Source organism: Canis lupus, chromosome X (assembly GCF_048164855.1).
Source record: "Canis lupus baileyi chromosome X, mCanLup2.hap1, whole genome shotgun sequence".
Taxonomy (NCBI): Eukaryota; Metazoa; Chordata; class Mammalia; order Carnivora; family Canidae; genus Canis; species Canis lupus.
The window spans coordinates 17,739,392-17,758,060 of NC_132876.1; the positions used below are offsets into that span (position 1 = coordinate 17,739,392).

Genomic DNA, 18,669 nt, shown 5'->3' on the forward strand with positions numbered 1-18,669 from the left:
CACCAGGGTAGCAGCTAGGTTTTCCAGGGAGACACAGTGGGTGTCTCCTCAAATGCCTAGGGAGAGGAGTCTAGGTTCCGGGGGGGTGGGGGTGGGGGACCAATTCCACATCACTGCCCCCTTGCTTTTGTTTCAGGCTAAAGGTGGAAGAATTGTGACTTGCCGTGTGATCTTCCAGCCTCCCAGACTGAGAGCTCCTGCATACAATTCTAGCATTGGTTCCATTGCATTCCATTGAATGGAATTCCCTGTTTGGTTTAACTAACCCAAGAAAGCTGCTTGGGCATAAAAACGTATCAAACCATAGAAGTGAAAATGCAGCTTTTATTTTAACAGCTGAAGCAAGGCAAGAGTTTGTTATTCTAAGCCTTTTTTATGCATTTTCCAAAATTGCTGGCAGGCGTAAGCAGGTAAGTTATGTGGTTTTTTGGCAAAGGTCACCTCCACCCTGGTGTGGCTCGTGTCAGCATCCATAGCCACTTTGACAGATCCAGATCATTTTTGTGGCTCCCTAGTTGCCTACCAAGTAGAAAGCTCAGCACGTTTTTGGAGGACAAAATGGATTTTAAGTATTCATCTGCCTTCCTCTTGATGCTCGGTATGGGTGTGCTGGGACTGACTTCAGAGCATCCTTTCTCCATGACTGGCTGATGCTACAGATGGCTTTGGAAGGAATACAACCAAGGAAGTCTGAAAAAGATGATGAAACCCAGTTGATCCAGTTGGGCCCAGGGCCTCTTCCCCCTGCCACCTCCTCACCACACACATTTTCCAGCATGGTCAGAGAATGTTGCTTTGGGGCACAATCTGTTTGGAAATACCAACCTTGTCATATCTCCCATTCTGTCAGAATCTATTCTGCTCCACTGCCATATTTTCAATTCCTATTTTAATTGCTAAGCTTATAGTGTTGATTTTCATCTCTTTTATGGCAAGCTCACCATCAACAGCTACTCCCACATATGTTCTCCATCATTTAATTGACTAATCAGCTCATTTTATTTCATGGCAAAATAAAACCTAGTACAGTTCATGACTGTGCTTGCACTGAATTCATGGATTTGTTTTGCAAAAAAAAATTTTAAGATCACAGTAATTAATGTTCCACTCCAGCAAGAAATGGTATTTTTAAAAAATATTTTGTTTATTTCTTTGAGAGAGTGAGAGAGAGAGAGATAGAGAGCAGGAGGAAGAGCTGAGGGAGAGGGACAAGCAGACACACTGAGCGCAGAGCCCTAAGCTGGGCTCAATCCCACGACCCTGAGATCATAACCCAAGCTGAAACCAAGAGGCAGACTCTCAACCAACCGAACCACCCAGGCATCCCCAAGAAATGGTATTTTTAGCATCAAAACAGTTGACTCATAAAAAAGTTTCGTGCATATTTCCCTCTATTAAAAAAAATGGGGCACCTAGGTGGCTCAGTCAGTTAAGCATCTGTTTTCAGATTAGGTTATGATCTCAGGGTCCTAGTATTGAGCCTCACATCAGACTCCCACTCAGTGGGGAGTCTACTTGTCCCTCTCCCTCTCCCTTTGCCCCTCCTCCTACACATACTCTCTCACAATAAATAAAATCTTAAAATATAAAATTAAATAATAAAATATGAAATTTGAACTCCAATAAAAATATATAATATAAAAAATTAAAATAAGATATGAAATTCACATGTGTTTTGTGGCCAGTGTGAACTGGATATGTTATTTCCATTATTTCATATTTTATTCTTGGAGAAGTATGCAATATCTTTTTTTATGTCTTTAATTCATATCTAACCTTAGTTTTTGGTAAAACATCTAAGTGAATGACTTGGCTATTCCAGAGACATTGACTTAAGAAGACACAGGCAATTTTTCAAATTTCCTTATGTAAATAAGCTCTATATCTCAATAATATGAAATAAGATTCAGCTATTTAAAAGGGTAAGAGGGAGGCCCCTGGATGGCTCAGTCGCTTGGGCATCTGCCTTCAGCTCAGGTCATGATCCCAGGATCCTGGAATCGAGCCCCACATTGAGCCCCACATTGGGTTCCCACTCAGCAGGGAGTCTGTTTCTCCTTTTGCCCCTCCCCCTTTCTCATTATCTCTCTTTCTCACTCAAATAAATAAATAAAATTTTTAAAGAAGGGTAAAAGGGATCCTCTATGCACCAACATGGAAATGATCTCCAAGAAGTGGTAACTTAAGAAAGAAACTTGAAAAACAGTATGTATCTTATGCCCTCTGTTTTTTCTTCACAGGGTCATCTATACAGATAAAAGTAAAAACAACGAACAAGATCTGAAATATTAGGTGGTCTTGAAAAAACATGGAAGACACTAGAGAATCCTTTTCTGGAGAAATTAAAGAACTAAAATATAATCAAGTTGAAACCAAAAGGCTATTAATGAGATGCAATAAAAAGGATCCCTGGTGGCTAAGCAGTTTGGTGCCTGCCTTTGGCCCAGGGCATGATCCTGGAGTCCTGGGATCAAGTCCCACATTGGGCTCCCTGCATGGAGCCTGCTTCTCCCTCTGCCTGTGTCTCTGCCTCTCTCTCTCTCTCTCTCTCTCTCTCTGTCTCTGTCTTTCATGAATAAATGAATAAAATCTTTAAAAAAATGGAGACTAACTGCTAGGATAAATGAGGCAGAAGAGAGAATTAGTGATATAGAAGACAAAACAATGGAGTATAAAGAAGCTGAGAAAAAGAGAGATAAAGAACTACTGGCTCGGGATCCCTGGGTGGCGCAGCGGTTTGGCGCCTGCCTTTGGCCCAGGGCATGATCCTGGAGACCCGGGATCGAATCCCACGCCGGGCTCCTGGTGCATGGAGTCTGCTTCTCCCTCTGCCTATGTCTCTGCCTCTCTCTCTCTCTCTCTCTCTGTGTGACTATCATAAATAAATAAACAAAAATAAAGTTTAAAAAAAAAGAACTACTGGCTCACAAGGGGAGAATTTGGGAGATAAGTGATACCATAAAGTAAAAAAATACTAGAATAATTGGGATCCTAAAGAAGAAGAAGGAGGAGGGGCAAAAGGTATATTGGAGCAAATTATAGCAGAAAACTTCCCTAATCCAGGGAAAGAAACAGGCATCCAGGTCCAGGAGGCAGAGAACCTCATTCAAAATCAGTAAAAAGGAGATGCTTGGGTGTCTCAGTGGTTGAGCATCTGCCTGTGGCTCAGCATGTGATCTCAGAGTCCTGGGATTGAGTCCCACATCAGACTCCCTGCATGGAGCCTGCTTCTCCTTCTGCCTGTGTCTCTGCTTCTCTCTCTGTGTGTTTCTCATGAATAAATAAAAGAATTTTAAAAAATAAATAAAAATAGGTCAACACCCCGACATATACTAGTGAAACTTGCAAATCTCAGACACAAATAGAAAATCTTGAAAACAGCTTAGACAAGGGATCCATAACCTACAAGGGTAGAAACATTAGACTGGCAGGAGACGTACCCCAGAGACCTGGTGGGCCAGAAAGGACTGGCATGATATATACAGTGTGCTAAGTGAGAAAAATATGCAGTGAAGAGTACTTTATCCAGCTAGGATGTCACTCAAAATAGGAGAGATAAAAAAGCTCCCAGGACAGGAGTGCCTGGATGGCTCAGTCAATTAAGCATCTGCCTTAGGCTCAGGTCTTGATCCCAGAGTTCTGGGATTAAGACCCATGCATCAGGCTCCCTGCTCATTGGGGGAGCCTGCTCATCCCTCTGCTTCTGCCCTTCCCTCTGCTCTCCCTCCTTCTCTCTCAAATGAATAAATAAAATCTTTTTTAAAAAGCTTCCAGGACAAACAGAAACTAAAAAAATTTGTGATCCCTAAACCAACCCTACATGAAATATTAACTGGGATCCTTTAAATGGAGAGAGAGCCCAAAAGTAACATAGGCCAAGAAGGAAAAGAGACAATATACAGAAACAGTGACTTTATAGGTAATACAGTGGCACTAAATTCATATATTTCAATAGTTACCATGAATGTAAATGGGCAAAATGCCCCAATCAAAAGACACAACATATCAGATTGGATAAAAGAGCAAGACTCATCAATATGCTGTCTGCAAACTCATTTTAGACCCAAAGATACCTCCAGATTGAAAGTGAGGGGGTGGAGAACCATTTATTGTGCTAATGGACCTCAAAAGAAAATTGGAATAGCAATCCTCATATTAGACATATTAGACAAATTAGATATTTTTTTAAATCTTTTTTTTTAATTTTTATTTATTTATGATAGTCACACAGAGAGAGAGAGAGAGGCAGAGACATAGGCAGAGGGAGAAGCAGGCTTCATGCACCGGGAGCCCGACGTGGGATTCGATCCCAGGTCTCCAGGATCGTGCCCTGGGCCAAAGGCAGGCGCTAAACCACTGCGCCACCCAGGGATCCCAGACAAATTAGATATTAAACCAAAGACTGTAGTACAGGATGAAGAGGGACACTATATCATACTTAAAGGATCTTTCCAACAAGAAGATCTAAGAATTACAAATACTTGTGTTCCTAACTTGGGAGCAGCTGATTATATAAACCAATTAATAACAAAATTAAAGAAACATCAATAATAATACAATAATAGTAGGGGACTTTAACACTCCACTCACTCCAATGGACAGATCAACTAAGCAGAATATCAACAAGGAAACAAGGGCTTTGAATGACACTGGACCAGATGGACTTCACAGACATATTCAGAACATTCCATACTAAAGAAACACAATACACATTCTTCTCAAGTGCTCATGAAAGTTCTCTAGAATAGATCACATAGCGGGTCACAAATCAGGTCTCAACCAGTACCAAAAAATTGGTATCATTCTCTGCATATTTTTGGACCACAAAGCTTTGAAACTGGAACTCAATCACAAAAGGAAATTTGGAAAGAACTCAAATACATGGAGGCTAAAGAGCATCCTCCTAAAGAATTAGTGGGTCAACCAGGAAATTAAAGAAGAATTTTAATAATTCATGGAAACAGGGATCCCTGGGTGGCGCAGTGGTTTGGCGCCTGCCTTTGGCCCAGGGTGCAATCCTGGAGACCCGGGATCGAATCCCACGTCGGGCTCCCGGTGCATGGAGCCTGCTTCTCCCACTGCCTGTGCTCTGCCTCTCTCTCTCTCTCTCTCTCTCTCTCTCTCTCTCTCTCACTGTGTGCCTATCATAAACAAATAAAAAATTTAAAAAAATTCATGGAAACAAATGAAAATGAAAACACAACTATTCAAAACCTTTGGGATGCAGCAAAGGCAGTCCTAAGGGGGAAGCCTATAGCATTACAAGGCTTTCTCAAGAAACAAGAAAGGTCTCAGATACACAACCTAACTTTATGCCTAAAGGAGCTGGAAAAGAACAGCAAATAAAGCCTAAACTCAGCAGGAGCAGAGAAATAATGATTGGAGCAGAAATCAATGAAATAGAAACCAAAAGAACAATAGAAAAGATGAATGAAACTAAGCACTGGTTCTTTGAAAGAATTAATAAGATTGATAAACCCCTGACCAGACTTATCAAAAAGAAAAGAGAAAAGTCCCAAATAAAAAAAATCATGAATGAAAGAGGAGAGATCACAACCAACATTGAAGAAATACAATTAAAAGAACATATCATGAGCAACTATATGCCAACAATAGGCAATCTGGAAGAAATGGATGAATTCCTAGAGACATATAAGCTATCAAAACTGAAACAGGAAGAAAGAGAAAACCTGAACAGACCCATAACCAGCAAGGATATTGAAGCAGTTATCAAAAATCTCCCAACAAACAAAAGCCCAGGGCCAGATGGCTTCCCAGAATTCTACCATTTAAAAAAGAATTAATACCTATTCTTCTGAAGCTATTTCAAAAAACAGAAATGGAAGGAAAACTTCCAAACTCTTCCAATGAGGCCAGCATTACCTTGATCATCAAATCAAAGACCCCACCAAAAAGAAGAACTACAGACCAATATCCCTGATGAACATAGATGCAAAAATCTCACCAAAATACTAGCTAATAGGATCCAACAGTACATTAAATGGATTATTCACCTCGACCAGGTGAGATTTATTCCTGGGCTATAAGCGTAGTTCAACATCCACAAATCAATGTGATACACTACATTAGTAAAAGAAAGGACAAGAATCATATGATCCTCTCAACAGATGCAGTTGAAACAGATGCAGAAAAATCATTTGACAAAGCATCACATCCTTTCTTGATTGAAACTCTTCATAGTGTAGGGATAGAGGGAACATACATTAGTATCAGAAAAGCCATTTACAAAAAGCCAACAGCGGATATCATTTTCAATGGGGAAAAACTGAGAGCTTCCCCTAAGGTCAGGAACACAGCAGGAATGTCCACTATCACCACTGCTGTTCAACACAGCCCTAGCCTCACCAATCAGACAACAAAAAGAAATAAAAGGCATCTGAATTGGCAAAGAAGTCAAACTCTTTGCAGATGACATGATACTCTATATAGAAAATCCAAAATACTCCAGTCCCAAAGTGCTAGAACTCATACAGGAATTCAGCAATGTTGCAGGGTATAAAATCAATGCACAGAAATCAGTTGCATTAACACTAACAATGAGACAAAAGAAAGAGAAATTGAGGAGTCAAACACATTTACAATTGCACCCAAAACCTTAAGATACATAGGAGTAAACCTAACCAAAGAGGCAAAGTTTCTGTCTCAGAAAACTATAGAACACTCATGAAAGGAATTGAGGAAGACACAAAGAAATAGGAAAAAGTTCCATGCTCATGGATTTATAAGAACAAAACTGTTGGGCATCCAGGTGGCTCAGCAGTTTAGTGCTGCCTTCAGCCCACGGCGTGATCCTGGAGACCCAGGATCGAGTCCCACATCAGGCTCGCTGCATGGAGCCTGCTTCTCCCTCTGCCTGTGTCTCTGCCTCTCTCTCTCTCTCTCTTTCTCTCTCTGCCTCTCATAAATAAATAAAGTCTTTAAAAAACAAAATTGTTAAAATGTCTATGTTACCTAGAGTGATCTATACATTCAACGCAATTCCCATCAAAATACCATCAATGTATTTGACAGAGTTGGACCAAAAAATCCTAAAATTTGTATGGAACCACCTCACTACAGTCAGAATGGCTAAAATTAACATGTCAGGAAACGACAGATATTGCTGAGGATGCAGAGAAAGGGGAACACTTTTATACTGTTGGTGAGAATGCAAGCTGGTATAGCCACTCTGGAAAACTGTATGGAGGTTCCTCAAAAAGTTGAAAATAGAGCTACCCTACAGCCCAGCAATTGCACTACTGGATATTTTCCCCAAAAATACAAATGTAGTGATCCGAAGGGCACTTGCATCCCAATGTTTATAGCAGCAATGTCCACAATAGCCAAACTATGGAAAGAGCCCAGATGTCCATCAACAGATAAATGGATAAAGAAGTGTGTGTGTGTGTGTGTGTGTGTATGTATGAAATATTACTCAGCCTTTAAAAATGAAATCTTGCCATTTGAAACATGGATGGAAGTAGAGAATATTATGCTAAGTGAAATAAGTCAATCAGAAAAAGATAATTATCACATGATCTCACTTATATGTGGAATTTATGAAACAAAACAGAGGATCATAGAGAAAGAGAGGAAAAAATAAAAAAGATGAAATCAGAGAGGGAGGCAAACCATAAGAGACTCTTAATCATAAAAAACAAACTGAGGGTCACTAGAGGGGAGGGGGTCGGTGGAGGGGGTAACTGGGTGTTGAACATTAAGGAGGGCATATGATTTGACGAGCATTGGATATTATATAAAACTGATGAATTACTGATCTCTACCTCTGAAACCAATAATAAATGTTAATTAATTGAAATTTAAATATTTTTTTAAAAAAAGAAGATCTGAAAAGTTTACAGCAAACTGCTAATGTTGAGGGCCTTATGAATTGATCTCTATAAATGTAATTCTTGTATTTTCTCCAACAAGAATGCAAAAATATGTGTAAGTGAATTCTGCAAAATACTTTAAGTAAAACAAGATTCCTCAGAAGCATACATTTGAGACAGAGAGAGGTGCCAACACCCAGGCAGGTTGGCCCACATTCATTTGCTCTGCCTGTCTCCTCCAAGGGAAAGGCACTGGAGTTCAGAAGAAAAGTACCAAACCCCAAATCAAAGGAACAGGGAACCAACCTGTAAATGCAGTTCAAGGTAAGAGAGCTTACCTAGCCAGGAAAGATTCTCCACCCTTGTCTGTAGCTTTAAGAAGCTTTACTCAGGAGGGAGAGATGACGTGCTGACACCCACTCTCTGGTCTCCTACACAACAGCTTGTTTAACTTCTCACATCTATGGTGGGTGCCGCTGTCATGCCCATTTATCCAGGGCAGGGAACTGAGGCCCAGGGATGGTATGTCACTGGCCCAAGGTCACATAAGCTAGCATGTGACACAACTATGATATGAACCCAACTTGTCTGGCTTCAGAGCCCCATCCTTCCACCCCTTCAGGATGATTCCGCTTGATCCTCGTGAAAGCCAAGGAAACAATTCTCACCCGTTTATCTCTTTTGATCACAGAACACAGTACCTTTGTGGTTTTACATGTTTCTATCTGAGATGGGAAGAAATCTGGATGACTGAGCATTCCCTGACACTCAAGAAAAGGAGTGTGTGACTGGCGCCATCTTCCAGGCATCTGTGCCTCAGTGTCCTCAGTTGTTATGTGAGACTGAGTGGAGCAGCCAATGTGGGGACAAATCACATCTCATAATAGTCTATTTTGTCCCTCAAAAGAGTAGTGCCATAGCAAACAAAACATCTTCCCCATCAGTCCTCCAATATCCTGTGAAAATCCATATCCTACCTCTAGATGGCACCCACGTGGGTCATACTTTAATGTCAATGATACAGCCATCAGGGCATCCCTGGGTGGCTCAGCACTTTAGCCCCTGCCTTGGGCCCAGGGCATGATCCTTGAGTCCCAGGATCGAGTCCCACATCAGGCTCCCTTCATGGAGCCTGCTTCTCCCTCTACCTGTGTCTCTGCCTCTCTCTCTCTCTCTCGTGAATAATAAATAAAATATTTTTCAAAATGATACGGCCATCAGACTACTCAGATGAAATTCCTGCAATTATCCATGCCCTTTATGTGAACTGGTACATAAAGAAAGCAGAACTCTAAGAGTCACAGCCACAACATGATCCAGAGTTTGGGGAAGAGTGGAGAATCCTACCTGGGACTGAGTTCCTTTTCAGCTTTCACTGGGTGATTGGATCTCAAGGTCAGAGTCACTGACCATTGCCCAGTAGACCTGTTGAAATGCAATGAACACTGTTAGGACATTTCGGTGAACCCCACAGAGAAAGTGCTAATGGAGAGATTTCGCATCATTTCACGAAGAGGTCTGGGACAAGACAGTCGATCATGCAAAGAGCAGGTCTGGAGATGGTACTCAAGTATCTGTACCAGCTTCCACCTCTTCCAGTGCCTCTCTCCAACACACCATATTTAGCCCTGACCTAGAAGTCACCCAGGTGGTGGTAACCAGTGCCCATATCTTGCCATTACATGTGGTCACAAAGTCTGAGAACCATTGTGAGTCACCATGACTCCTCTGGGCACTTAACCAATCAGGCTCTGGGACTTAGAAAAAAGAGGAGGACAAAAGGAAAGGAAATTTTTGTTTTCTCCTTTGCTCTTTTTTCCAGACCTATTGTTACTCCTGGAGGAAATGTGGCTACTCAGAATAGCTCCTGTGGTCTAAGTCAAGCACAGCTAGCTAATGTCGCATCTTTATCTGCTGTCACAAAATAAATTGACCTGATGGACCCCAATCCTGCTGGGTCATAGTTGCAAGGATTGATGCTCGGTCACAGAAGTAAAATGCTGCTACATGAAGTGGTTAGGAGCATAAGCTCGGGGGACAGGCAGTTTGATTTCCAATCCAAGTTTGTGTGACCTTGGACAAGTCCTTTAGCTTCTCTGATCCACAGTTTCCCCTTTGAAAGTGTGGATGACAACCAGACCTCCTCCATTAGGGATTTGTGAAGATTAACAAAGTAACATGAAAGCACTCAGAACAGTGTCCAGCATGTAGGGAGTGTTCAGTCTACAGCATTCATCTTGGTCAATTCTTTGATTTTTTAAAAAGATTTATTTATTTACAGAGAGAGAACACATACGTGGGGAGGGGCAGAGGGAGAGGGGGAGAGGGAAGCCTTAGCACACTCCCTGCTGAGTGTGGACCCAGATGCAGCACTCAATCCCAGGACCCTGAGATCATGACCTTAGCCAAAATCAAGAGTCGGACATTCAACCAACAGCCACCCAGATGTCCCAGTCAACTCTGATTTAAGCAGTCTCAGTTGGATGTATATTCAATTTCTGCAAAGTTCACTCCCTAAGGACACTGTCCCATTCCTCTCCATCCAATTACAAAGAAGAGGTCTTGGGGTAAGGCAAAGCTCATGATCCTCACAGTATCAAAAGACACAGGGCTCCTGGGTCTCAAGCTGGTCACTACACCATGGCTAACAGACACATCCTTGGCTACAGTTATTAGAGTTCACTCAAGAGAATATTCTGAAAGTTCTTCCAACATCTGCCATTGAGAACCTTAGCCAGGACAACTCAGCATGCTAGGAAACTACCCTTGAAGCCATGCATGAGCTCAATTCCAGTGATGAGGAGTGGGAATCCTGAGGTCTGTCGGTGACCCAGATGGGTACCAGTATGGCAGGTGAAGCACTAGCCTAAAGCACTGATGCTAGTGATAACTGATGGTGCCCAGGGAGTCATTACCCCGAGTCAGGTACAAGACTACGAGATCCCATAGCTTACATACACACCAAACTTCAGACTTCATCTCCAGTGTTGCTTCATCTCCAGTGGAAGAGAGGTACATGTGAGTCCTCAGGCAATAACATACATTACTATTAATGCAATATGAGGCACTGACATAAAAGTGAGATTTATGTGCAATTGGAATCAGGGTTAATATACTAGCAGCAACATCCTGAAATTTAAAGGGTAATCATATACTGCATATAATTGGTGTGGCATTCATCATTAATTTATAAGAATCCAGACGTGATAAGAATACTCTGCTCCCTTAATTTGGAAATCAGCTTGATGTTAGTTCATACGTTCCCCACTTTACTTTGCATGAGTCAATATCACAGTCACTAACAAAAAGTAAATGTGTGTCCAAATCCCATTGTTGATACTTACAACATCTGTGTTGACTTCTCTAAGCCTTATTTTCTCATCTGTAATGTGTAACCCTAGGCACTCCCACTTCAGAGTTTGTCAAGAAAATATCTGAAATGAAGTGTCTTACTCCATTTTTTAAAAGGCTTTATTTATTCATTCATGAGAAACACAGAAAGAAAGGCAGAGACATAGGCAGAGGGATAGGCAGGCTCCCTGCAGCAAACCTAATGTGGGACTCAATCCCAGGACCCCAGGTATTGGGGTCACCTGAACTGAAGGCAGAGACTCAAACACTGAGCTACCCAGGTTCCCCTATCTTACTCCATTGTAATGTTTGACTATTGACAGATTTCAATTCCCATTTTGGGAATTCTGCCCTGATCCCAGAAAGCCTCAGTGTGTGTGTGATAAACCCATCAATACACTCTTGGAGCATGCGTGCTATTTCCTTTCTTGACATGCAAACCAAATTTTTCCTAATTTGGAAATTTCAACAGTTAGCATTTAGGGGTCGAATTATGAGATTGGGGTCCTCCTTAAAATGACCCTAAGTCATTGTCTCCTTCTGGATATATCTGTGTTTCCCAGATTGCATTGTGTGTCTCAAGTCCAATATAAGCCTGACAGATGCTAGACCCAGGCAATATCACTTGCCTTGTGCCCATTGGTTTTGTGTCTTAACTGGGCCTTGGCTGCAATTCTATAGAGCACTCAATGGGAAGAATAATGCCCTGCAATACATATACCCATCAGGCAGGGGCTTATATGGATGAAGAGCTGTTATGTGGCATGATGACTTCACATTCTTAAAAATATTTGGCTTGTGAGGACCCTACCAAATGCTTTTGCTGGGCAGCCTGGGTGGCTCAGCAGTTAATTGCCTTCAGCCAAGGGTGTGACCCTGGAGACCCAGGATGGAGTCCCACATCAGGCTCCCTGCATGGAGCTTGCTTCTCCCTCTGCCTGTGTCTCTGCCTCTGTGTGTGTGTGTGTTTCATGAATAAATAAATAAAATCTTTAAAAATATGCTTTTGCTGCTGCTGCTACCTATGCATCTGCTTAAAGATTTATTTATTTATTTATTTATTTATTTATTTAAGAGAGAGCAAGAGACAGAGAGAAACAGAAAGACAGAGAAAGAGAAAGAGAGGTGGGGGCGGGGCATATGGCAGAGAGTAGAGTCCCCAAGTCACCTGTCCCCACCAACTTACATAGATAACTTTCAAATCATCCTGAAAACATACGATTTGACCTGACATTTAAAGAAAGAACAGCTGGAATGCTACAGAGAGAAGAGTTTCTGCTTCTAACAAATACAGCTCGTTTTTAGCCACTAGGCACTGAGCAAAATGACTAGAAAGAAGAAGTCACCACAAAAGAAAGAATCAAAAACAGTACTCTCTGCCACAGAGCTACAGAATTTGGATTACAATTTGATATCAGAAAACCAATTCAGAATCATAATTATAAACCTACTGGTGGCTCTAGAAAAAAGCATAAAGGATTCAAGAGACTTCATGACTGCAGAATTTAGATCTAATCAGGTGGAAATTAAAAATCAATTAAATGAGATACAATCAAAACTGGAGGTCCACTACTCTTTTGAGGGACAAAATCGACTATTATGAAATGTGATTTGCCCCCATGATGAGGGTTAATTAAGTTAAAGAAAGAGTGAGTGGTATAGAAAACAAGTTGATGGCAAGGAAGGAAGCTTAGGAAAAAGAGAAAAACAATTAAAAGACCATGAGGAAAGCTTAAGGGAAATAAATGACAGCCTCAGAAGAAAAATTGATGTTTAATTGGGGTTCCAGAGGGCGCCTAGAAGGACAAAGGACCAGAAAGCATATTTGAACAACTCATAGGTGAGAACTTCCCTAATTTAGGGAGAGAAACAGGCATTCAGATCCAGGAGATAGAGAGATTCCTCCCCTAAAACCAAAAACAACAACAAAAAAAAAAGTTCAAAACCTCGACATGTAATAGTGAAACTTGCAAACTCCAAACATAAAGAGAAAATCCTTAAAGCAGCAAGAGACAAAAGATCCCTAACTTATATGAAGAGAACTATTAGATTAACAGCAGACCTCTCCACAGAGACCTGAAAGGCCAGAGAGGGCTGGCAGGATATATTCAGGGTCTTAAATGAGAATGACATGCAGCCAAGAATCCTTTATCCAGCAAGGCTCTCATTCAGAATAAAAGGAGAGATAAAGAGCTTCCAAGATAGGCAGAAACTGAAAGAATATGTGACCACCAAACCAGCTCTGCAAGAAATACTAAGGGGGACTCTGTAAAAGAAAGAGGATGCCCAAAGAACTAATCCACAAAAACAGGGACTGAATAGGTATCATGATGACACTAAATTCATATCTTTTAATAGTAACTCTGAACGTGAATGGCTTAATGATCCCATCAAAAGACGCAGGGTTTCAGACTGGATAAAAAAGCAAGACCCATCTATTTGCTGTCTACAAGAGACTCATTTTAGACCTAAGGACACATACAGCATGAAAATGAAAGGTTGGAGAACCATTTATCATTCAAATGGTCCTCAAAAGAAAGCAGGTATAGCAATCCTCATGTCAGATAAACTAAAGTTTATCCCAAAGACTGTAGTAAGAGATGAAGAGGAACACTATATCACACTTAAAGGATCTATCCAACAAGAGGACCTAACAATCATGAATATTTATGCCCCTAATGTGGGAGCTGCCAAGTATATCAATCAACTAATAACCAAAGTAAACACATACTTAGATAATAATACACTTTTACTCGGAGACTTCAATGCGGCGCTTTCTGCAAATGACAGATCTTCTAAGCACAAGATCTCCAAAGAAACAAGAGCTTTAAATGATACACTGGACCAGATGGATTTCACAGATATTTACAGAAATTACATCCAAACGCAACTGAATACACATTCTTCTCAAGTGCACATGGAACTTTCTCCAGAATGGACCACATACTGGGTCACAAATCAGGTCTTAACCAATACCAAAAGATTGGGATTGTCCCCTGCATATTTTCAGACCACAATGCTTTGAAACTTGAACTCAATCACAAGAAGAAATTTGGAAGAAATTCAAGCACGTGGAGGTTAAAGAGCATCTTGCTAAATAAAAGAAAAGGGTCAACCAGGAAATTAGAGAAGAATTTAAAAGATTCATGGAAACTAATGAGAATGAAGATACAACCATTCAAAATCTTTGGGATACAGCAAAAGCAGTCCTGAGAGAGAAATACATCACAATTCAAGCATCCCTCACAAAATTGGAAAAAACTCAAATACACAAGCTAACCTTGCACCGAAAGGAACTGGAGAAAGAACAGCAAATAAAACCTACACCAAGCAGAAGAAGTTAATAGAGATTCGAGCAGAACACAATGAAATAGAGACCAGAAGAACTGTAGAACCGATCAACAAAACCAGGAGTTGGTTCCTTGAAAGAATTAATAAGATAGATAAGCCATTAGCCAGCCTTATTAAAAACCAAAGAGAAAAGACTCTAATTAATAAAATCACAAATGAAGAAGGAGAGACACAACCAATACCCAGGAAACACCACTGATTTTTGAAACATATTATGAGCAGCTATACGCCAATAAATTAGGCAATCTAGAAGAAATGGACGCATTTCTGGAAAACCACAAACCAGCAAAACTGGAAGAGGAAGAAATAGAAAACCTGAACAATAACCAGGGAGGAAATTGAAGCAGTCATCAAAAACCTCCCAAGACACAAAGGTCTAGGAGCAGATGGCTTCCCTGGGGAATTCTATCAAACTTTTAAAGAAGAAACCATAGCTATTCTACTAAAGTTGTTCCAAAAGATAGAAAGGGATGGAATACTTCCAAACTCATGCTATGAGGCCACCATCACCTTAATTCCAAAAGCAGACAAAGGCCCCACCAAAAAGGAGAATTATAGACCAATATCCCTGATGAACACAAATGCAAAAATTCTCAACAAGATACTAGCCAATAGGATCCAACAATACATTAAGAAGATTACTCACCATGACCAAGTGGAATTTATCCCCGGGATGCAAGGCTGGTTCAACACTCGTAAAGCAATTAACGTGATAGATCATATCAACAAGAGAAAACACAAGAACCATATGATCCTCTCAATAGATGCAGAGAATGCATTTGACAAAAGACAGCATCCATTCATGATCAAAACTCTTAAGAGTATAGGAATAGAGGGAATATTCCTCAGCATCTTAAAAGCCATCTACGAAAAGCCCACAGCAAATAACATTCTCAATGGGGAAACACTGAGAGCCTTTCCCCTAAGATCAGGAACACGACAGGGATGTCCCCTCTCACCACTGCTATTCAACATAGTACTAGAAGTCCTAGCCTCAGCAATCAGGCAACAAAAAGAAATAAAAGGCAATCAAATTGGCAAAGAAGAAGTCAAACTCTCCCTCTTTGCAGGTGACATGATACTGTACGTAGAAAACCCAAAAGACTCCATCCCGAGATTGCTAGAACTCATACAGCAATTCGGCAGTATGGCAGGATACAAAATCAATGCCCAGAAATCAGTGGCATTTCTATACACTAACTATAAGACTGAGGAAAGAGAAATTAAGGAGTCAATCCCACTTACAATTGCACCCCAAAGCGTATGATACCTAGGAATAAACCTAACCAAATAGGTAAAGGATCTATACCCTCAAAACGACAGAACACTTCTGTAAGACATTGAGGAAGACACAAAGAGATGGAAAAATATTCCATGCTCATGGATTGGAAGAATTAATATTGTGAAAATGTCAATGCTACCAAGGGCAACATACACATTTCATGGAATCCCTATCAAAATACCATGGACTTTCTTCAGAGAGTTGCAACAAATCATCTTAAGATTTGTGTGGAATCAGAGAAGACCCCGAATTCTTCCCCGAAGGGGAAGATTGAAAAAGGAAACCAGAGCCAGGGGCATCACAATGCCGAATTTCAGGTTGTACTACAAAGCTGTGATCATCAAGACAGCGTGTTACTGGCACAAAAACAGACACCTAGGTCAATGGAACAGAATAGAGAATCCAGAAATGGGCCCTCAACTCTACGGTCAACTAATATTCGACAGAGCAGGAAAGGCTATCCACTGGTAAAAGGACAGCCTCTTCAATAAATGGTGCTGGGAAAATCAGACAGCCACATGTAGAAGAATGAAACTAGACCATTCTCTTACACCATACCCAAAGATAAACTCAAAGTGGATGAAAGATCTAAATGTGAGACAAGAATCCATCAAACTCCTAGAGGAGAACACAGGCAACACCCTTTTTGAACTTGGCCACAGCAACTTCTTACAAGATACATCTATGAAGGCAAGGGAAACAAAAGCAAAAATGAATTATTGGGACTTAATCAAGATAAAAGCTTCTGCACAGCAAAAGAAACAGTCAACAAAACTAAAAGACAACCTACAGAATGGGAGAAGATATTTGCAAATGACATATCAGATAAAGGGCTAGTTTCCAAGATCTATAAAGAACTTATTAAACTCAACAGCAAAGAAACAAACAATCCAATCATGAAATGGGCAAAAGACATTAACAGAAAATTCACAGAGGAAGATATAGACATGGCCAACAAGCACATGAGAAAATGCTCCGCATCACTGGCCATCAGGGAAATACAAATCAAAACCACAATGAGATACCACCTCACACCAGTGAGAATGGGGAAAATTAACAAGACAGGAAACAACAAATGTTGGAGAGATGTGGCGAAAGGGGAACCCTCTGGCACTGTTGGTGGGAATGTGAACTGGTGCAGCCACTCTGGAAAACTATGTGGAGGTTTCTCAAAAAGTTAAAAATGGAACTTCCCTATGACCCAGCAATTGCACTCCTGGGAATTTACCCCAAAGATACCGATGCAGTGAAACGACAGGACACCTGGACCCCGATGTTTATAGCAGCAATGTCCACAATAGTCAAACTGTGGAAGGAGTGTCAATGTCCATCAAAAGATGAATGGATAAAGAAGATGTGATCTATATATACAATGGAATATTTTCAGGCATTAGAAACGACAAATACCCACCATTTGCTTCAACGTGGATGGAACTAGAGGGTATTATGCTGAGTGAAGTAAGTCAATTGGAGAAGGACAAACATTATATGGTCCCATTCATTTGGGGAATATAAAAAATAGTGAAAGGGAATAAAGGGGAAAGGAGAGAAAATGAGTGGGAACTATTCAGTGAGGGTGACATAACATGAGAGACCCATAACTCTGGGAAACGAACAAGGGGTGGTGGAAAGGAAGGTGGGCGGGGGGGGGTTGGAGTGACTGGGTGATGGGCACTGATGGGGGGGCACTTGACGGGATGAGCACTGGGTGTTATGCTGTATGTTGGCAAATTGTACTTCAAGAAAGAAATAAATACAGGGATCCCTGGGTGGCTCAGCAGTTTGGCGACTGCCTTTCACCCAGGGAATGTTCTTGGAGTCCCGGGATGGAGTCCCACGTTGGGCTTCCTGCACGACGCCTGCTTCTCTCTCTTCCTGTGTTTCTGCCTCTCTCTCTCTCTGTGTGTGTGTACACACTCTCATGAATAAATAAATAAATCTTTTATTTATTTATTTATTTATTTATTTATTTATTTATTTATTTATTCATGAGAGACAGAGAGAAAGAGAGAGAGAGAGAGAGAGGCAGAGACACAGGCAGAGGTAGAAGCAGGCTCCATACAGGGAGCCTGATGCGGGACTTGATCCGCGTCTCCAGGATCACGCCCTGGGCTGAAGGCGGCGCTAAACCACTGAGCCTCGCGGGCTGCCCAATAAATCTTAAAAAAAAAGAAATATATACGAAGAAAGGAAAAAAATCACAGGACCCCCAGATCATGATGTGAGCCGAAGGCAGATGCTTAACCAACTGAGCCATCCAGTTCCCTAAAACTATTCTTTTTTAAAGGATTTTATTTCTTTTTTTAAAAAAATATTTATTATTTATTTATTCATATATATATATATATATATATATATATATATAGAGAGAGAGAGAGAGAGAGAGAGAGAGAGAGAGAGACAGGAGGAGGGAGAAGCAGGCTCCATGCCGGGAGCCTGACGTGGGACTCGATCCCAGGACTCCAGGATTGCGCCCTTGCCCAAAGGCAGGCCTCAAACCGCTGAGCCACCCAGGGATCCCCCAGGATTTTATTTCTTGAGAGAGAGAGAGCATGAGTTGGAGGAGGGGCAGATGGAGATATAGCAGCAGGCTCCGCACTGTGTAGGGTACCCAATGTGTGGCTTGATCCAGGCCCCAGTATCATGACCCGAGCCGAAGGCAGATGGTCAACCAACTGAGCCATCCAGGTACCTTACAAAAACTATTCTGGAAACAGATATTGGATCGTTTAGACAAGCATTTCTGTAAACTTACAATGACATTACTTTAGATGACATATATCATTAGGCATGTTTTACATCATGATTTAATGGATGTGGGAAAATTCTAATCCTTACCCTTCTTTTCAGCCC

General features: G+C 41.1%; 1 protein-coding gene across 8 annotated transcripts in view; it reads right to left on the reverse strand.

Moving 5' to 3' along the window:
* ZNF75D (zinc finger protein 75D) overlaps positions 1-18,669 on the reverse strand; it is a 63,851-nt gene that overhangs the window by 3,667 nt on the left and 41,515 nt on the right. For 4 of the 8 annotated variants that reach the window (XM_072816846.1, XM_072816854.1, XM_072816853.1 and 1 more), the window contains 2 exons: positions 9,180-9,257; positions 307-690 (listed from right to left, as the gene is read on the reverse strand). In XM_072816846.1, the coding sequence (XP_072672947.1) occupies positions 9,235-9,257 (23 nt within the window). In that variant the 3' untranslated portion in view covers positions 307-690; positions 9,180-9,234. Of the gene's footprint in view, positions 1-306; positions 691-9,179; positions 9,258-18,669 lie in introns of those variants that run through there. The other 4 variants (XM_072816848.1, XM_072816847.1, XM_072816855.1 and 1 more) reach the window with 2 other exon arrangements.